A 21,838-nucleotide genomic window follows, 5' to 3' on the forward strand; every position below is an offset into this window, starting at 1 on the left:
GCGGGGGTCGCATCCGCAGCATGGCTCACCTGGTCTCGCTTCTTCAGCTCCTCCACCTGCCGCAGCTGCTCTGCCGTGAGCACGGCCTCCATGCGCTGCATGTCCCGCATGAGCAGACGCTGCGACTCCAGAAACTGGTCATTGGCCTTCTGCCACGTGTGTTTCAGCTGGTTGTGCTGCTGTCGCTCTTGCTCCAAGAGATGACACACTGTTTGGGAACCCCCAATCAGAAACACCAGGTTTTTTTGTTGTTGTTGTTGTTTTTATTTATTTATTTTTCAATTTATTTATTTTCAGAAAAACATTATTCATTATTTTTTCACCACACCCAGTGCTCCATGCAAGCCGTGCCCTCTATAATACCCACCACCTGGTACCCCCAACCTCCCACCCCCCCGCCACTTCAAACCCCTTAGATTGTTTTTCAGAGTCCATAGTCTCTCATGGTTCACCTCCCCTTCCAATTTACCCCAAATTCCCTACTCCTCTCTAACGCCCCTTGTCCTCCATGCTATTTGTTATGCTCCACAAATAAGTGAAACCATATGATAATTGACTCTCTCTGCTTGACTCATTTCACTCAGCATAATCTCTTCCAGTCCCGTCCATGTTGCTACAAAAGTTGGGTAGTCATCCTTTCTGATGGAGGCATAATACTCCATAGTGTATATGGACCACATCTTCCTTATCCATTCATCCGTTGAAGGGCATCTTGGTTCTTTCCATAGTTTGGCGACTGAGAAACACCGGGTTTTAATGGCAGGCAACGGCTGGAACAGGGGCCCCTAGACCAGGTCCGGCCAGCGGTCCGCCTCAGCTAGAACTCCGCGGCGCACAAGCACCGAGGGGCCACCGGCGACCGGACACAGGGCAGCCGTCCGCTCGCACAGGCTCGCAAAGTGTGCTCCCAGGAACAGTGACACGTGAGAAAAGGATTTCTGTGCCCAGGGAGTATTAGAAACCTTGCTTAGATTAATTTTTACAGGGTCCTTCACTGCAGGACTTTGAGCCCAGCACCTGTGCTCGTGCCTGTCTTCTCCTGGAGGAGGATACAGAACACAGCAGTTCCCCAACTCCTTTGACACCAAGTCCTCTCCACAGTGCCACTCACGTGACAGGGGCAGTTCTGGGGAACACCCTTTGGGAGACACTGCTCTGAAAGCCACAAGAATGGTAACCGTGATTCAGTGTCTTTAGAGACACTCTGACAAGTCTGTTACCCAGATGTCCCTCCTGAGCCCACACAGCTCTGATGGCTCAGGACAAGGCGAAGGTTCTCTGTATCAGCGGATACGGCCCACAGGCCCCTGCCTGACCATCCTGTACCAACGAACCGGTGGGTGGCATCACCCAGTCACTCAAGCCAGAAACCAGAGACAGCCACTGCGGCTGCTGTGCCTCACCCCACCCACCGCCCCCGTGACAGGAGCTACGAGCTCCCTCCGGTGCGGGGGACACAACCCTCACCCGCCACCAGCCTCAGACCAGCTCTCACGACTCACACAACTGGTACGTGTCCTGCCATTCGTCTTCATGCCCTGGCCTACCCTCCACACCGCTGTCCAACGGACTTCTTAAGTACAAAATCTGTATGATCACTCTCAAGTTTCAAGCCCTTCAGGAAAGCCAAACACAAGGCCACATACTGTATAATGCTATTTACACAGAAGTCCAGAAGAGGTAAATCTGTATAGACAGACCAAGGCTGCCGAGGGCTGGGAGGGCGAGAGAAAAAGAAGTGATGAGTAATGAGGACAGAATGTCCTGCTGGGAAACTGTGGAATCAGACAGTGACAACAGTGCACAGCTCTGTGAGTACAGTAGCCTTTAAAAGAGTGAGCTTCATGGCATGTGAATTATATCTCCATAAAGCTGTTATTTAAGAAAAACTTTTTTTTTTTTTTTTTAAGATTTATTGATTGATTGATGAGAGAGAGAGAGGGAGGGAGGCAGACACAGAGGGAGAAGCAGGCTCCCCACTGGGCAGGAAGCCCAAAGAAAAACATTTTCAAAGCCCTTCATGAGCTCCTTCCCGCCCGTCTGGTAAATCCCAAGCCATCAGCCTAAGGCAGCCACAATCTGGCTCCCACTTCTACCCTGCCCCTGGTATCCTAACTTTGCTGAACAAATTTCTCCCACTACGTGACCTTGCTGTAGCACGTGCAAATGGCCTTGAACATCAGGCTCGTCTCTGGCCACCGGACAAAAACCCACCTGTCGGTCACAGCCCCCCTTCACACCTTCTTTCAAGAAGCCCACCCATGCATGGTCCCCTCCCAGTGCACCTGAAAGCCGGTCCCGGGGAGGCGACAGCACTAACTTGGCGAATTCTCCCAATTCGGGCTGTAAGTCACACGGCTGCTCGCGTTGTACCTTCTCCTCCATTAAGCACTAGTTTTGGTGTGTGCTTCCAGATGGAAATTATGCCCTGCTCATTAATGAAACTTCTCAGATACTTTCCAGATAGGAAGGCTTGGGGCACGTCATTTGAACAGAAAGTCCTATTTCTTTGGACGCTCTCAGAGTCTGCGTGTCTTTTTGATGCAGCACCACATCTGAAAAGCGCTTCCTGAAAACCAAAGACCTGCTCAAACTTTGGGTTATTCTCCTAACATTTTAAGAAATAATACTGTGGGCTTACAGAATTTCACCTTTCCACTATTTGGGGGGAAAACCCCAAACATGCAAGCCTCAATTACCGACGGAACGGCTCTGTGTCCCTCAGCACCTGACAGACTTAGACAGTATTCACCGCAGGACTCTCACCCAGTCCTAAACTCGCCTGTGAAGGGGCTCCCGGTACAACCCACAACACGCACAAGGCCTCAGGAGTCCATGCATCTAGAGGAGGAAAATGGTAGATGTGTGTGACCACTAACCTCTCCCTGAAATGTACTACTTCCTGTAAAGACCCGCAGTACGGGCAGCCCAGCCCAGCCCAGGAAGGAGGGCAGCACCTGCGACCCGGCAGCCAACGGAAGCCGGAGCCACTGCCGTGTCTCCACACCATGGCTGCAGGTACCCCCACACAGCCCCAACGCTCGGCACTGCTTCCACCACCAAACCTTGGCCGTGAGCGCATCAACAGAACGGCACACGTGTTACTGTACCGGAAGATCAGTCACTTACATTTTCATTACTGTTTCATAATGCACGGGTTTTCTTTTGTATTTTCTATTTCAGGGATTAAAAACAGAATCCTAAGAGGGTTTCACAAGACTGCCAAAGGAGTCCGTGACACAAGAAGGTTAAGAACCCCAGGGAAGGGGCGCCTGGGGGGCTCAGCTGGTGAAGCGTCTGCCTTCGGGTCAGGTCATGATCTCAGGGTCCTGGGATCGAGTCCCGGGTCCAGCTCCCTGCTCAGTGGGGGTCTCCCTCCCCCTCTGCCCCTCCACCAGCTTGTACTCTCTGACAAATAACTAAAATCTTAAAAAAAAAAAAAAAAGAAAGAAAGAAAGAAAAAACTATATTTTAATGGCGAAACATAAGCCTTCTACCCTAGGCCAGAGGAAACAGAGTCCATTTCTGTGGAACTCCGCCACCAAGGCCGGAGGTCAAAACTGTCCTTAACAAACAGGGACACTACTTGAGGCCGCCGGAACACACCACCTGCCCTCTGTCCACGCTCACTCTTGCTGATCCACCTCCATCAAAGAGAGTCTGGGGGCAAAAGCCATTTAAGAAGAGCTTCCAGCCCTCGTCTTTCTGTCCAGAGCTCATGCCCGGAGTCCTCGAGGACAGAGGGGCTGCTGACAGCCCACATATCTCGAGGGGCCCTCACGGCTCCAGCCGCTCAGGAGAACATGCGAGCCACACGCGAAGATTCAAGTGCATCACCGTTATGCTGGAGTCTGGGATTTGTTACTGGCTGTAATCGGTACCGATTTTCCTTAGAGATGAGACTAGAAAGACACAGAACCCGTGCTCACCCTCATGCAATTCCTTCCGCAGCTTCTCCGCATCCTCCTGCAGGACGGATTTCTGGGTGTTCAGAACAGCCACGTACATCTCCAGGTCAGTCCTGCAAGATTTCTCAGCTTCCAGATAATGATTCAGCTCCTTAACCTGAAACAAAATGCAGTTCTAGGAAACGAAAACCAACAGCACTTTCTGCTGCAGATATGCTGGTAAGTTCTGGATGTGCTGGAAAATAATTGACACGTCTATTTACGCTTTATGTGCAATTTTAAAAGTTAAGTTGAAATTTTTAGTTACACTACAAACACATAGTTGCTATAGAAAAGTAGGAAAGCAACATGATTAATAGTGGTGTTCTCCATAATCGTATTGCCAAGTGAGTACAGAACGGAGAAGACGTGCAACAGCTTTGTCCCTCGTGTCCCAAACAGCCAGCTCTAATCTGCATTCCCAGAGCAGCATGTGCCTGGACCCATTTCGTCACATTCTCAGTAACACTGTGTCGTGCAGGAGTCTTTAAACAGTAGTTAATTCCTAAAGATAGCAAGTAGTGCCACACTCTTGTAAATGTGCTTTTCTTTGACTTCTGGCGTAGTAGTTCCAAATGCCTTGAATTTATGAAAAGGGCCCATCTTCATGGACACACGTACCGGATGGAAAAAAGAGGAAGTCATGATAGGAAAAATAACTACTCTCGTACTGTGATAAACACTAACTTGAAGGCCAGTGTGAATGTTTTTTAAAATCACGTCTTTTAGGGGTGCCTAGGTGGCTCCATGGGTTAAGCGTCTACCTTCAGCTTGGGTCATGATCTCAGGGTCCTGGGATTGAGTCCCACATCAGGCTCTCTGCTTAGCAGGGAGCCTGCTTCCCCTCTCTCTCTGTCTGCCTCTCTGCCTACCTGTGATCTCTGTCAAATAAATAAATAAAATCTTTAAATAAATAAATAAATAAAATCACTCCTTTCAAAAAATGCCTTATTTCTGTTTAACTGTAATATTCAAATGTTAACAAGATAGTCTAACATCTGAAATGGTTATAACCAAAATAAAATAGTATTGCCCCAGAGTGTGAATCACTTGTTTTACCCTGTCTTATATATTATCCATCCAAAATTCTGGCCATTTATGTATGTCCATGTTTTCAAATGGCTATGTCTAATTTCACTTTCAAAGTTCTTTTCATGCCTTTTAACTTCCTATTTCCCCCAGTGTGAACATGCCGGCTGACCTGTTTTCAGGCATCAGTACTCCTAGACCATTAACACAAGAGGTCAGCAGTGGGCAAAGGCTGAGCGGGCCGCGGGAGCCGGCATGGGACGCGCAGGGGTCTGTGAGCACCACAGATGGGTGCGGGCCGCTGTGAGCGTGTCCCCACGACCGCAGGGGGTGGGCACCAAGCTAACGACAACAGGAGTCCACGGGGCAGACATAAAACGGTGGAACCCAGCCAGTAACTCCGTCTGCTGCTGCTTCTTGGCTAAGTATCTGGATCAATGAGTAGTTAATGACATCCGCGAAGGAAACTAAGTGACGGCTGGATGGTGGGGCCGACCACAGAAAGCTACTCTACAGACGACCACGGTACAGCAGCAACGTGGGGCAAAGTGAAGGGAGGGAACGACGACCCCAAGGACCCCAGGCTGCCACGTGAGTCTCCAACCTGACAGCGGCAGCTGAAAGTGGGAGAGTCTGCACACTCCCACGGCGGAAAAACGCGACCCATCTGCCTGGCGACTCTTACACTCTGGAGAGGCTGCGAACGCATCCCCCTCGCTCATGCTTCCCCGACTCGCAGTGAGGCCGAGGTCTTCCCACATTCTGGGACGCCTCTCTTCCCTCCCGGCTGAACGGCTCGCCCGCGTGCTTTACTGGTCTGTCCACGGCCAGCCCTCACAGACTGCGCGGCCCTGACTGACTCTGGGTACTAATTGTCAGGCACATGCACTGAGCAGCCCACACCCTTTCTGTGCAACCACTGAAGCATCTTTTAATAAGGAAGATTTATATTCTAGTGTAGCCAAATCTGTCCAACTTCTCTTTCCCAGTATTTCTGTCTCTGATTTAAGAAGCATTTTGGGGGCACCTGGATGGTGGTGTCCCTTAAGCATCCGACTTGCTTTCAGCTCAGGTCATGATCTCAGGGTTGGGAGATCGAGCCCCATGAGCTCAGCGTGGAGCCTGCCCGTCCCTCTTCCTCCCCTGTCTCTCCCCCACTCTTGTTCATATTTGTTCATGCTCCCTAAATTTGAAAAAATTTTAAAATGTTTTTCTATCCCAAATAATATCTTTTCTTAGGATCTAAAAGTTTTAAAGATTTACAATCTTTGGTCTTTAATTCATTGAAATTAATTTTCGGAAAGTATGAGGTAGGAAGCTAATTTCAATTTATTCCATATTTAAAACTACGTAGCGGCGCCCAACTCTTGATTTTGGCTCAGGTCATGATTTCAGATCATGGGATCAAGCCCCACATCAGGCTCCCTGCTCAGTGTGGAGTCAGCTTGAGACTCCCTCTCTCTCCTTTTGCCACTCCCCCCAAACTCATGCTCTCTCTCTCTTTAAAAAAAGAGTACTTATTTTTTTAAGTAGGCTCCACAGCCAGCATGGAGCCCGATGTGGGGCTTGAACTCATGACCCTGAGAACAAGACCTAAGCTGAGATCAAGAGTCAGACAGTCAAGCGACTGAGCCACCCGGGTGCCCCTGAAAAGGCTATGCTTTAACAATCCCTTCCTGCCCGCAGCTGCGCAAGGCGAGCCATCCCGTACCAAACTCACACACACACGGCTCTGATGAGCTCTTGATTCTGCTCCACTGGTCCCCAGTCTGTCCCCAAACCAGGAACAAGCCACCTGAATGACAGTGGCTTCACTGTAAGTCTTAACGTCTGGTAGGCGGGGCAACCTGCCTCCTCCCAAGCTCCTTATTTTTTTTTTTTTAAGATTTTATTTATTTATTTGACAGACAGAAATCACACGTAGGCAGAGAGGCAGGCAGAGAGAGAGAGGAGGAAGCAGGCTCCCTGCTGAGCAGAGAGCCAGATGCGGGGCTAGACCCCAGGACCCTGGGATCATGACCTGAGCCGAAGGCAGAGGCTTTAACCCACTGAGCCACCCAGGCGCCCCTTCCAAGCTCTCACTGTATTCAGAGTGGGATTTTTGAACTCAGATGAACTTGGGGATACACACCCTGTGCTGTAAGACGTAAGACGCCCACTGTCTTGTCCCTGAGGCACACACACGTGCTCGGGCCTTCATCATAGCTCTTTCCACAATGATCATACCCACTTATGTTTACTTTCTCAGGTACCTACAACTCGACAACGCAGAATTGATTTGGGGTTTTTCGGCAGGGGCGGGGGGGAGGAGCCGTTTGTTTTTGTTTTTATTACTATAAATGGGACTTCTTTCCCCCCATTACATTCTTTACTTGGATGGATTACTGGAGAATATGATTTTTTACGCTGATCTTGTTGGCACAACTTTCTTGAACTGCTGCTGAGTCTAACATCTGCGGGCACATCCTCTTGCTTTTCTACGTGAACAACTGTCAGCCTCACTGGCCCCCATTCAGGATTGATGCCGTCTCTGCATCGGGTCTTGCTGGGTCGAAATCGAGAGTGGGACGCCTAACCAACTGAGCCACCCAGGGCCCCCCGATCAGTCTTAATGGAATTTTGTCTTTCTTACCGGTTTGCCCATTTTCCCCATTACACTGACATTCTCAGTTTTTCTTTTGCTTTTCTATTTCACCATTTCTGCTCTGCAGTACATTACTTCCCTATATTCCTGCTGTCTGTGCTACTGTCCGCCTGTCTGGAATCTGGAGTAAAACATTCAAATTACTTTAACTGTTTTACAATGCCTTTTTCCATGAGATTATTTTTTTCCATCTCCATTTTATTTTAGTGACCATTATACTGGAGCTAATTTAATGGCCTGTGGTCAGACAGCTGAGTTCATACAACAGTATTTTTGGCATAACAACAGAATTGAGTTTACATAACAAAGTTTCTCAGCACTTCCTCTGTGACGCTGTGAAAAGCTTCATGCACCTGAACCTAACAGTTACTTTATCCTGGCACAACCTTCCAGGCTTCACACCTGCAGACTCACATAATCCTATCAGTGGCCTTATGGGGGGAGTACCACTGCCCCCATTTTACAGCTGAGAAAAGCAAAGCGCAGTAAGATGAGGTTCAGTTGCTCAAGGTCCCCATATGAGCCTCCGCTACTGCAGAAGACACAGTCTCTCTCTTACTGATCTGCTACGCCAAAGTTATTAATCAGACCCCTACAGTCCGGCTCACATTTTCCTCTTCTCACACGACCACTGGCTACGATCAGCCTCACTCTCCTACCAGAATTGTGCACATTAATTTCCCCCTGTAACTGTCCCTCTTAGCTCACGAATTTCCAGGTGTGTCTGATGCCCTTGAGAGTGGCTGTCACGGCTCACTGATGAATTCTGAGGTGGGGTCCCTCCATCTCCACACTCCTTCCCCTACATCCTGGAGGCTTCAGATCACAATTACTACATCAGCTTTCTTTCGGTTAGAATTTGGGTGGCATGTCTTTAGATACTCCTCTATCCTCAGTCATATCTTGCAGTTTTATTTTCGGTCTATTATAAGCAATACAAATTTAGATTTTTTTTTTAATCCCATCTACTTTAGCAGGCGATGACGTTTAGTTCCCCTTCCTACATTCCTATGCTGTGCTTTTGTTTACTACCTATTTATTATCTTTCTTTCTTTCCTACTCTCTTTTAATTATCAACGTTTTCAACATTCCCTCTGTATTTCCTCAGTTGTACATTTATGGCCAACAAATCCAGCCACACTGTAACTACATCATCTCTACGGCATCAATTCTGGGACTCATGTCAGGAAAATAAATCAACTTCCAAGAGCTCATTTTCCTCGATAGGAAAGCGAATCAGGCAGGGCCTCGCTCTGACATGAACATGAACACAACCGCGGCTCACAGAGCAGCAGGACACTATTCCGGTCATCGTCTAAAACACCCATCAGGACAGGGACGCCTGGGTGGCTCAGTTGGTTGGACGACTCCCTTTAGCTCAGGTCATGATCCCGGAGTCCCAGGATCGAGTCCCACATCGGGCTCCCAGCTCCCTGGGGAGTCTGCTTCTCCCTTTGACCTTCTCCTCGCTCATGCTCTCTCTCACTGTCTCTCAAATAAATAAATAAAATCTTTAAAAACAAACAAACAAAAACCATCAGGACAAAATCCTCCCCAAGTGTTTTTCTCCTTTGCATTTTAAAGAAAGCAAGATTTTAAGACACACAGTCTGAATTCCAGTTTTTACCCCCTCAGTGACTCTAACTTTGCTCATGGCATTAGGTCAGGGCCCTGGGTTCAGGGAACGAGCTACAGCGTTCCAAACCTTGGAGGCTTCCAGTTCTTTAACCTTGTCTTCCGCCTCTGTCAGTTTGTCCTTCAGAGCCGCGATCTCCTTCTCCATGGGCATCACCACAGACCGAAGCTTTTCAGCATCCTCTTGAGCCTACGGTTAAAAAGAACAAAATACCCTGACTTACTGGTTCACTGCTTTTCCAAGAAACGCTGAGTCCTCCGCTGTGAGACTCAGTACAGCAAGTGGCCTACCAGGTGCTGTGTGAGTGCCAGCTAAACGGAACCACGTCTGACTTTCCAACGTCACACAACTCTGTCTCAAGTCATCACCACGATTTTCCCCAATGTTCCTCTTAGAAACTGGGAAGTAGGAAAATGGATTCACTATAACAGATCTGATTCTTTAAATCAATTAACTGGAAAAGACCCGATATATAAAAGGAAACACATATAATACTTTCATTTTCATAATTTTAGTTACTAAATTCATGAGACCATATTTCTCACGAAATGGCTGGATAAAAGGATTGATTCATTTTTCAACATAAATACAATGTATTTTCTAAAATTTTGGAAAATTATGTTGCTATAAAAAAAAACCTTCCACCTTTGTTATTTTAAGGAGTAATTTATGTAATACTTTACTTTTGATATCTAAATGAGACAAACCCAAAGAATGACTCCTAAAACTATCATATTGTTTTCTTTCATTCTCAAAAACATAGATTAAAAAAGGAAGTAATACCCATAAATTAGTAAACTGGTAAGAAACTTGATTTTCATAATATATATACATTGTATACATAATATGCATTACATAAGTATACATGCGTGTGATATGTGTATATAATGTATATAAGCGCATACGTGTGTATAATGGGTGTGTGTATATATATGGGCATAGGTGTATATAATGTGTAAGTATATGTACATGTATATATACACACAGAAACAAAAGGAGACTCAAAAAGTTAGCTTTTTCCCTTCTAGTGAAAATGAAAATTAACCTTATTTGTTAAATTTAAAAGAGCTCCAGTTTACCCTTAAACGTTCATGATAGGGAAAATATCATATATGCCCAAATATGCATGGAAATTTTCCCTAAAAAACCTCTCCTCAGAAAAGAGGGACTCGCTTGGTTTTCCAGTCCTTAAAGAGTCATTTCATCACTTATTTTATTTTTAACTAAGTCCTGTTTGGAAAAGACATATGAGCTTAAAATATCTTTAGTCACGGCTAATCTGGGATACCTATAGAGGCCTGCTGATAGAAGAGGAAAGAAGCAAAGACTTTAACACAGACTGAGCTATGTGCCCATGTAACGATGACCCCACACGTGTTGCATATCATTATAAACAAAACTTGTAAAGATGATTTTTTTTTTTTAATGGCAGAAAGGTCATTAAAAACAAGGAAAACTCAGGGGCCCCTGGTGGCTCAGTCTCCTAAGCAACTGCCTTCGGCTCAGGTCATGATCCCAGGGTCCTGGGATGGAGCCCCGAGTCACCCTCCCTGCTCAGCGGGGAGCCTGCTTCTCTCTCTCCCCCTCCCCCTGCTTGTGTTCCTTCTTTCATGCTCTGTCAAATAAATAAATAAAATCTTAAAAAAAAAAAAAAGGAAAAACTCATTAAGGAGGGCACTTGTGGCAGTGATGAGCATGGGCGAGACACAGAAGCACTGTTCACCTGAACTTGGGTAACAGTGTGTGTGAACCACACTGGAATTAAAATTTTTTTAATTTAGGGAAAAAAATACAATAACAAAAAAGAAAGTGTCATCCAGATGCAATGATTTCATGGATGAAGTTGACCCATATGACTTTTTCTTTCTTTCCTCTGCTTTACTGCCAGGCTGCACGTCCAGGGCAGCACTGAGCAGAAGACGGAACAGGCTTCCCTTTCGCACTTCTCTTCCAGGCAAACAGCTTGTAAGAATTTCATACCAATTACACTTCTCGTAGGCTCATTTTTTATAAACAATGAAATAAGGACATGGCCTTCCTTTATGAATTTTCTTAGAATTGTTTTTATGTCTGGGTGTTGCATTTTATTTTTATTTTTTTTTTTAAGATTTTATTTATTTGACAGGCAGAGATCACAAGTAGGCAGAGAGGCAGGCAGAGAAAGGGGGGAAGCAGGCTCCCTGCTGAGCAGAGAGCCCAATGCAGGGCTTGATCCCAGGACCCTGAGATCATGACCTGAGTTGAAGGCACAGGCTTACCCAATGAGCCACCCAGGCGCCCCCCGGGTGTTCCATTTTATTAAACAGATTTTTTTATTTGCTTTTGAACAACAACAAGGATAATTGTAAAAACTGTCGCAGTCGAGAGGAGCCACATGGCATCACACAATGTGCTTTCATGCAAGAGATCTTAGAACATAATAAAGGACGTTAGGTAAAAACTGATGAGCATGGACTCGGGTTCGTAAGAATGAATCAACGCTGGTTTGTCAGTTGTGACGAACATACTACACTGACAGCAGATCCTAGTAACGGGGGAGACCAGGAGTGGGGCATATAGGACTCTCTACTATCTTCACAGTGTTTCTGGAAATCAAAAACCATTCTAAAAAATAAAGTTTATCTTACAAATAAAACAAATTTTAAGAATGACAAGAAGTGGCAGGTTGTGAAAATCATGGATGTGAATGTATCAGAAGAATGATCTCCTGGTAGGACATGGGCTAGAACTCCCAGTGACAGCACCAGACACGGGGCCTGCCGTGGAGCACACCGTCACAGGACTAAGTGACTCTAGCAGCCACCGAGACACACTCAGGTCCTCATGGAAACGCTGAGTTACAGGCTTGTCCTGGAACAAGATGGAACGGAAAAAACCATTCTTCATGTCTGAAGCTTCTACTCGGGGTGTTGGGTTCTCAGATGACTTTTATGTTATTAGAAAAACCAAACAACCTTCTAAAAACACAAAACTGTCCTTGTATGGAATGAGGGACCAGAGAGAATGATTAATCCGAATGACATAAAAAAAATCCAATTCTAGCCATTATTTTTCATAATAAGTGCCTTACAATACATGACTGTGCCTCCATTAGTAAAGGGAAAGTTCATCTAATGACACAGGCCAAAAAGCTTTCTGGCTTTCCTCCCCGGGGGAACCCTGGCTCTCCGGCCCAGCTCAGGCACCCGCCGCACCGTGTTCAGCGCGGCGGGCGGCGCAGCCCTCGCGCGGGAACCACTGCGTGCTAAGAAGGACAGATCACCACCATCTGGTGTCCAGGTCCGGTCAGACCCACTCACGGTCACGCGTGTGCCGGACACAAGCACCGAGTCTGCAGGCTCCACCAGCAAACAAGACTCCTGCCCCCGCGGAGCTCCCTGGCCAGCAGGGACAGAGAGGCAGCGAACAGCACACACGACACACAGGGGAGCTGTGTGTGTCACAGACAGGGAGAAACGTGTGCGGGGCCAGGTGACCAGCAGAGCTGCGGCGGGGACGCGCGTCAGAGGCAGGAGGCCGGTGGCCACACGGCCATCCCGTGTGTCAGGGGAACCAGCCCTACACTCTGCATGCAACCGGCCTCCATTGCAGACCAGAGTCCCTGTGTGCGCACGCGGATCGGACCCCCCTGCGCAAGGACACTCCCTCGTACCTTTTTCATTTCGTTTTCCAGGTTCTCCTCCTCCTGGCCCTCAGATAGCCGCCGCCGCAGCTCGGCGATCTCGCGCTCGGCGGACTCACGGTACTGCGCCCACTGGCCGCGCTCCTGCTCCAGCCGCACGTGGAACTGGTGCTCGATGTCGCGCACAGTCTCTGCGGGAGGCACCGCACAGCACAGGTCGGGGCGCGTCCACCACGGGAGGCACCAAGGGAGGAGCCCGCCCCGGGTCTCGCAAAGCAACAAAACCCACGGTGAGATTTCTGGTTCTCTCTCCACTGACGGCTCTGAAGCTCATCCAATCCTCAGGACCAGCATGAGCCGAATGTTCCCTCCCAGACAGAGAAAGCCCAGGAAAGGTCTGGCCCTGCCAGTGCCAGGCCCCACAGCGAAGTTCGGCCGAGGGGGCCAACCTCCGCCACACCTCTGCCAGCACACGCAGGCATCGGCTGCGACACCAACAGGACTGTCACCCCACCCACAGCCTGAGACGTGGGGGATAGGAATACACATCTGCGACAGTGCCCTGGGTCTCAGGACTCTACACTGAGAGGAGTCTATACGGTCCTCATCAAATGGCTTCACCGTCAGTATAATCGTACAGCATTCTGGGAGATACACTGCTGGCAGCCTCTAACTTCGATCCCTTGCTCCTGCCCCACAAAACCCCATTTCTGTTAAGAACTCAGTGGCCCAGTTTAGAAACCAGATTCTCTAGCTGCCTTTGTAGTTACGGGCAACCACGCCCCTCAGTAAACGGGACAGGTACATGCTGGAGGCTTCGAGAAAACGTTTGCTTCTCTGAGGTGGACTGAAGGTGCAGCGGCCACTTTTCAGCCATGAGGAGGACCGTGTTGAAAGCCCTGTGCTAAGGGATGGAGAACCACGAGGACCAAAGGCCCAGAGACACAGGTGCCATCATGGAGGCTCTAACTGGCCCAGAGTCCCCGCCTCTGGGCTGCTGCTTCTGAGGGAAGAACGGGACTCCTGCGAGGGTGAGCCACTGTCACCGGCCACCGTGCGGGTGAGCCACTGTCGCCAGCCACCGTGAGGCTTACACTCATCCCGAGGGGACAGCCACCAACCTGGAGACAGGGCTTGCGAACCCAGCCACCTGTCGGAGCAGCAGGGCAAAAATGACACATAGGCCAACATGGCAGAGAAAATCACCACTATTTTACACGTACGGTATGAATGAAACGAATTTCAGGAACCCAAAGCTTCAGGGGCAACTTCCTCTGTCTCATCCTAATCTGGCCAGAGAGGCAGGAGTCACGGAGCACTGGTGCTGACAGCAGCCAGGCCAAGCCGAGACTCCTCCCTTAGCCCAGGCTCAGAGGCCGGAAGTCCCGCCAATCCACGGACTCCAGCCCGCACCTTCCGACCCCGAAGACTGCGGTGAAGGGGCACATCAAATCCCAGCTTCCCCTGAAAACGCAAACTCTTGGCAGCGCTGGACTGCACACACAGGAGGGAAGTGTCAGCAGCAACCTGAGCCCCAGGGAGGTCTCCACCCGGCACACGCCCCGCACACACCCCGTGTCCATGCAGCCAGCTCCTCCCACATGCCCGGCCTGGCCCTGCTGCCAACCCTGGGGAAACGCCCCTGTAAACCCCCAGTCCCAAACCCAGGACAGAGGCAGATGGCAGGCCGCTGACAGCACCGCAGGCCTCCTCCCGTTCCAGAGAGGATGGTGCCCCCGACGAGAGCCATGCAGGAAGCCACAGACGAGCTCAGGACCCTGTGGGATCACCGCCCAGCCGTCCGCCATCAGCAGCGCTGAGGTCAGGAAACCACGGCACTCCCGGAACGTTCTCGGTCTTTACCTTTCATCACAGCCTGAAGCGAGGCAACCTCTTCTCTCCACTGTCTCTTCACTTCATCGATGGCTTCCTGCTTGGTGTTCTCGGAGACCGTGGCGATGGCCTTGATGTTCTCCACCTCTGCCTGGGCTTCCCACAGCTGCGTCCGCAGCTGCCCCAGGTCATCCTGCGCTGCCTGCAACACTGCATTCTGCCTCTTCAGGTCCTCTGGGGAGAAAGGGAAAGAGGAAAGCCTTCCTGTTAGCGTCCGTGTGGGTCAGGCTGGTATCCCCAGGAAGCAATAAAGCATTACATTCATGATGTTAACATTCTAGTGAGGAAATGAAGCCCTGAATTTTAAAATATTAACTTAGAAAATGAACATTTCTTTAAAAATTTATTTGAGAGAGAGTGAGAGAGAGCAGGTACACGAGTAGGGGTTGGGGCAGGGCAGAGGGAGAAGCAGACCCTCACTGAGCAGGGAGCCCAATGCCAGGCTCCATCCCAGGACCCCGGGATCATGACCTGAGCCGAAACCAAGAGCCAGACACTCAACTGACTGAGCCTCCCAGGGGCCCCCAAATGGAATTATTTTAATAAACATAAAAGTTAAGGTATACAAGGTATCACAAAGCCATTACTTACTTAATTATCCGACCAGACAGTGATTAAGGCCGTAGTTCTAACGCTAAACTGAGCCTCTTTCACCACTGGCTAATGAATGTATTTAACCTCTCTGGCCTCAGTTTCCACATCTACAAACCGGGATTAGAAACAGCCATCTCAGAAGGCTGTTTTAATGATAAGACAATTTACTGAAAATACCTAGTAGTCCAACACTGGCAAAGTAAACATTCCAGAAACAGTTAACAGAGGAGGAAAACAGCCAGAGTACACAGTAGCCATACAAGATCAAGGATTTCTTAAAGTCAGGATGAATTTTCCCACATCTCTTGACCACCTCTTAAGTGTTAAGTTATCTGACGTGCAAGCCCAGCTAGGGCGTGTGTTTGGCCAATCGACTCTGCAAAGGGCGCACCTGCCAACAGTACGTGGGGGCGCACCTGCTCCCCGTACACTTACCAACGGTCACTACTCCCACTGCTCACACTCCGTGCCGACGTCACGGGGAGAAGCCAGTGAGAGCTGTACTCTCCAGCCCCCATCAGCAGTGAGGCTGAGTATCTTTTAGACAGTTAATGCCTGCTTTTCTTCTTCGGTGATGGCCCCTGCCTGGGTCTCTAATGAACTGCCTTTCCTCTGATGGAGAAGAGTATTTGACACATCCCGGTACTGACTGACCCTACTTTCTGAGAACACTCTCTCAGCTGCTTGTCTCTTGACTTTTCCACGGCTTTCACCATCGAAGATATGAGACACTCATGCAGGAGAACCGTGCGTCTCTATGCAAAGTCGCCGATTTCCTTTACAGACCGCAGTAACGAAGTGGACAGGCCAGGACAGCAGTCTGAGGACCTAACTCTGTCACCGGCTGCCGCACGACATGAAGGAATCACACCGTGGTCAAGCCGGGGCGGCGGCAACGCTTCACGGCATGAATTTCTAAGTACTAGAAAAAATCTAATCGAGGGACCCCTGGGCGGCTCAGTCATTAAGTGTCCGCTTTCACTCAGGTCACGATCCTGGGGTCCTAGAGTCAAGCCCCACATTGAATGCTCAGCAGGAAGCCTGCTTCTCTCTCTCTCTGCTGCTCCTGCTGTTTGTGCTCAACCTCTCTCTGACATATAAATAAAATCTTTAAAAAAAATCAACTTGAGGGCGCCTGGATGGCTCAGTGGGTTAAAGCCTCTGCCTTCGGCTCAGGTCATGATCTCGGGGTCCTGGGACTGAGGCCCACATCGGGCTCTCTGCTCAGCGGGGAGCCTGCTTCCTCCTCTCTCTCCGCCTACCTCTCTGCCTACTTGTGATCTCTGTCAAATAAATAAACAAATAAATCTTTAAAAAAAAAAAAAATCAACTTGAGGGGCGCCTGGGTGGCTCAGTGGGTTAAGCCGCTGCCTTTGGCTCAGGTCATGATCTCAGGGTCCTGGGATCGAGTCCCACATCGGGCTCTCTGCTCAGCAGGGAGCCTGCTTCCCTCTCTCTCTCTGCCTGCCTCTCCATCTACTTGTGATTTCTCTCTGTCAAATAAATAAATAAAATCTTTGAAAAAAAAAATCAACTTGATAATATTAAAGGATTTTTCAACGTTGTGTGGACATTAATCATTACCCAGCAACGGCAGGCCGGGTAACGGGAGAAACACTAGTCACGCTCATTGTAAGTCGTGCAGAGATCTTTACTTCCACAACACCTGCTTCAACGTCGGTATCAAAACATTTTGGGGGCGCCTGGGTGGCTCAGCCGGCAAAGCGTCTGAGTCTTGGTTTCGGTTCAGGTCATGATCTCAGGGCAGAGGAAGAGAGCCCCACAGGCTCCATGCTCAGTGGGGAGTCTGCCCGACGGCCTCACACCCCCTCCAATAAACAAAGAAATCTTTAAAAAACCATTCTGAAACACTAGCCAGAGAAGGAGATAAGAACGTTAGCTGCAGAAAGTAATGACCTATCTGGGAGGAAAGACGGGTATGTAGGAAACAATGATGGGTGCGTGGGAAGGACCCCGGGACCACACACATGAAGCCACAGAAGGAAAGCTGTATGTGTAACCTCCACGTTCCGAGTGAAATGTGAAATAAAAGAAAAAGCATTATCTTTGGGATACCTTGGTCTTTTCTGAGAGCTACAATTCTGTTAAGGCTCAAGTCTATACACTCACACCTGCTCATGCTGATTACCCCTGCTCCTTTTTATTTACTGGAAATTACCCAGACTAACACGTGGTCACTATGAACAGAAAAGCAGCAAATACCAAACTTAAATGCTAATCTGTGGCGTGTTTCCACAGGGTAAAAGCAGCACAGAGGGCCTAGAGGAAGACTAGGTCAAATTTAGTTCCTGACTTATGTTATGCATATTGAGATAAGATCTATATTATATGCTACATATTCCTTAAATATATACATTTAATGAAGAAACAAAAGAAGTTAAAAGTTAGAAAAACCTACAGTTTCTGTACCAAACATTTTAAATGTTTGCAATGGTACAAGTTATTATTAAAGAACAGTTATCTGGGGCGCCTGGTGACTCAGTCGGTTAAGCGCCTGCCTATGGCTCAGGTCATGATCCAAGGGTGCTGGGATTGAGTCCCCCATCCAGGTGCCTGCTCAGCGGGAAGCCTGCTTCTCCCTCTCCAACCCCCCCTGCTTGTGTTCCCTCTCTTACTGTGTCTCTCTCTGTCAAATAAATAGATAAAATCTAAAAAAAAAAAAGTTGCACACCTTGTTTTTAAAAAAAAAACAACTAAAGAACAGTAATCTATCCATTTTGGTTTTGTATATGTAGTGATAAAGATTTTCAAATGTACTCCGAAACTCAATCTAGTACAACAATCTTTCACGTACCCATCACCAAGATGCACCAAGATCCGACCACACTGATTTCAGCCATCATTTTTCTACCACGTATTTTGAAAATAAGCCCCAGAAACAACAGAACATCACCTAACATACTACAACATGCATCTCTAAAACGGGACTATGTCCTTGCACACATACAGTGCTGCTGTCACAAGTAACACGCTGGATGTAGTCCAGCGTCCAAGCTGTAGTAAAACCTTGTGCTCTCGCGAGGGCCGGGTTACAGACATTCTCACCTGCAGGAGGGCTCTCTCCCGCCAGGGCTACGTGGCGCGGCCTGACACAGCAGTTCTTGCCCTATTCTGTACTTTTGTGCAGTTTCATAGAGACACATCGTTCTGATGACGTGGGGAGTCCTCCCCTACCAGATTTGGAAGTGACCGTTACAAGCCTCGTGCACCCGCTACGCAGCTCCCGTAAGCACAGACCCGTGGGCCGTCTTGCCCCGCCCACCCACGTGCCCTGCGCAACACGCTACTATGAGACCAGCCTCAGGCATTTTAAACTGATGAACTTTATTTTTTAGAGCCATTTCTGCTCACAGCAAGACGGAGCAGAAAGTACAGAGCTCCCGTACCCTCCCTACCCCACCCCACACAAGCTCCCCTCCTGGACACACCCTACAAACACACATTATACATGACACACCCAACGGTCTGCATGAGGCTAACTCATGATGACATGTCTCCGCCCCCGTGGATCACACACAAGAGTTCCCCAGCCTACAAATCCTCCCTGCCCCATTCATTCCTCCTTCCCTCCCAGGCCCCGGCAAACACTCATCATTTCACTGTCTCTGTAGTCTTGCCTTTTCTGGGGTGTCCCACAGTTAGAATCCAACAGCATCCTTTTTGAGGCTGAATATTCATTCCACTGTCTGGATGTACCAGCTTATCCGTTCACCTACTAAAGGGCATGCTGACTGCTTTCGAGTTTGGGCAATTATTAGTAAATAACTGCATGAACAGCTTTCAATTCTCTCAGGCATATACTGAGGAGGAAAAGTGTTGAATCGTATCAGCTAAGAGTAGGTTTAGTTTTTGTAAGAAACTGCCCAGCCACCTCCCAAAGCGACCATACCACTGTGTACTTCCACCAGCAGTGGAAGGACGTTCCAATGGCTACTCCTTGGCAGCAGCATTTGCTGGAGGGCCAGTGTTTCTTGGGCTATCACAACACGTGTGTGGTGGTACCTCACTGCCTTACTACACTCCGACTCGGAAACCATCACCACAATCGATCTGGGACCAATTCAATCCTCCCAGAGGGAAACCCAGGGCTCTTTATGACCTCCCAACTCTCTACCCTCCAGTATCAAGGAACCACTAATGGACTTTCCACCCTTGTCAACCATCTACACACCCTGGCCATTTCACAGAAATGTAATCATACATGACCCTCTGTGACTTGCTCGTCACTCGGCATGACGCTTTCAAAGCTCAACCCCGCGGTAGCAACAGGACTTCATTCCTTTTTATGCAGGAATAATAAAAATAATATGTCTGTTCATCAGGTGCCATCCGGGCTGTTCCCTGCATTTGGCTCTTCTGAATAATGCTGCTGCATGTTTCCTCTCCTGTGTATAAAGCTACAGGTGAAATTCTGGGTCATGTGGTAACTGTGTCGCCACATTAAGAACTGGAAGACTCTTTTCTGTACCTCTGGGCCATTTAACAATCCTGCTGGTAGTGTGTGAGGACACTCGGTTCTCCGCATCCTCGTCCACACCTATTATTACTGGACTGGACACGGGCATCCTGGGGCATGAAGCGGCATCTCACCGTAACTCTAATGTGCGCTTCTCTGATCTTAAGAACAATGAGCATCTTTTTTTTTTTTTAAGATTTTTATTTATTTATTTGACAGACAGAGATCACAAGTAGGCAGAGAGGCAGGCAGAGAGAGAGGAGGAAGCAGGCTCCCTGCTGAGCAGAGAGCCCGATGTGGGGCTCAATCCCAGGACCCTGGGATCATGACCTGAGCCAAAGGCAGAGGCTTTAACCCCTGAGCCACCCAGGTGCCCCAGAACACTGAGCATCTTAATTGTGTGTGTGTCAGCCACCCGGGCGACCTCTCTGGAGAAACCTCTACCGACCACTGTCTGTCAAATGTCAATGTCAATGTCAACAGACCAGTGTCTGTTGACCATTTTCCACTGGGTTGTCTTTGTATTCCTTAGCTGTAAAGGTTCCTGATATATAGAGATAAAACTCCCTCATCTGATACAGTATTTGCAAAAATGTCTCCCATCCAGTGGGCTGTCTTTTCACTTCCCTAACAGTGCCCTTGGAAACACAAAAGCATTTAACTCTGATGAAGCGCACTCTGTCTGCTTCCTTACTGGTTGCCCCGGTTCGCAGCGTTACCGGAGACGGCGCTGCTCCATTCCAAGGTTGCACGGATGGATCCCTAGGTTTTCCTGTAAGAGTTTTACAGTCTGTCTTTTAAACCTTGGTCCTTGACACACTCCAAGTGGATCTGTGTACACCGGGATACCGAGATGTCTCGGCACAGTCTACTGGAAAGATGGTTCTTCCCCATGTGAGCCGTTCCGTCGTCTTGCACACAGTGGGCTGACCATGCGCAGGAGGAGGTTAGTGTCTGGATCCCAGCTCTACCCCGAGGAGCTACTACTTACACCTGTGCCAGCACCACACTGTCTCGACCACTACCGCTTCGTAGCCAGTTCTGAAACCGGGCTAAGTGAGTCCTCCAACTTTGTTCTTGTTTTCCAAGAACGTTTTGGCTATTCTGGATCCCTAACATGGTTGAATAATGTGGAGGATCAGCTTGTCCACGTCTATCAGAAAGGCAATTGAGATGATGGAAGACACTGCATTAAATCTGTACACCCGGGACGCCTGGGTGGCTCAGTTGGTTAAGCAGCTGCCTTCGGCTCAGGTCATGATCCCAGCGTCCTGGGATCGAGTCCCACATCGGGCTCAGCGGAGAGCCTGCTTCTCCCTCTGCCTCTGCCTGCCATTCTGTCTGCCTGTGCTCGCTCGCTCTCCCTCTCTCTCTCTGAAAAATAAATAAAATCTTAAAAAAAAAAATCTGTACACCCATCGAGGGTCAATACTAAGTCTTCTGATATATGAACATAGAATGTTTTTCCAATTATTTAGATCACTTTCAATTTTTTCAACACCATTTTGTAGTTTTCAAAGTTTTACAATTATTTTGTTATATTTCTTCCTAAATATATCACAAATTTTGATGCTACTGTAAACAGAATTATTTCCTTAGTTCCACTTTCAGATTATTCATTGCAAGTGTATAGAAATACAATCAATTTGAACCCACAGGTGTATTAATCTTTGACAAAGCAGGAAAGAACATCTAATGGGGAAAAGAAGATCTCTTCAACCAAGAGTGTTGGAAAAATTGGACAGGCACGTGCAGAAGAATGAAACTGGACCACTTTCTTACACCATACACAAAAACAAATTAAAAAATAGACCAAAGACCTAAATGTGAGACCTGAAACCATGAAAATCATAGTGAAGGACACAGGCAGTAACTTCTTTGACATTGCTGTAGCAGATTCTTTCTAGGTAAGTCTTTTGATGCAAGGGAGAACAAAAGCAAAAATAAACTATTGGGGCTAAGCAAAATAGAAAGCTTCTGCACAGCAAAGGAAACA

At 48.3% G+C, this 21,838-nt stretch overlaps 1 protein-coding gene across 6 annotated transcripts in view; it reads right to left on the bottom strand.

Annotated features, from left to right (window-relative positions):
- RABEP1 (rabaptin, RAB GTPase binding effector protein 1) overlaps positions 1-21,838 on the bottom strand; it is a 90,301-nt gene that overhangs the window by 24,307 nt on the left and 44,156 nt on the right. For all 6 annotated transcript variants that reach the window (XM_044248869.1, XM_044248871.1, XM_044248868.1 and 3 more), the window contains 5 exons: positions 14,742-14,945; positions 12,909-13,069; positions 9,326-9,445; positions 3,930-4,065; positions 30-208 (listed from right to left, as the gene is read on the bottom strand). In XM_044248869.1, coding sequence (XP_044104804.1) covers positions 30-208; positions 3,930-4,065; positions 9,326-9,445; positions 12,909-13,069; positions 14,742-14,945 — 800 coding nt within the window. The remainder of the gene's footprint in view (positions 1-29; positions 209-3,929; positions 4,066-9,325; positions 9,446-12,908; positions 13,070-14,741; positions 14,946-21,838) is intronic.

This window comes from Neovison vison, chromosome 5, assembly GCF_020171115.1.
Source record: "Neovison vison isolate M4711 chromosome 5, ASM_NN_V1, whole genome shotgun sequence".
NCBI classification, from domain to species: Eukaryota; Metazoa; Chordata; class Mammalia; order Carnivora; family Mustelidae; genus Neogale; species Neogale vison.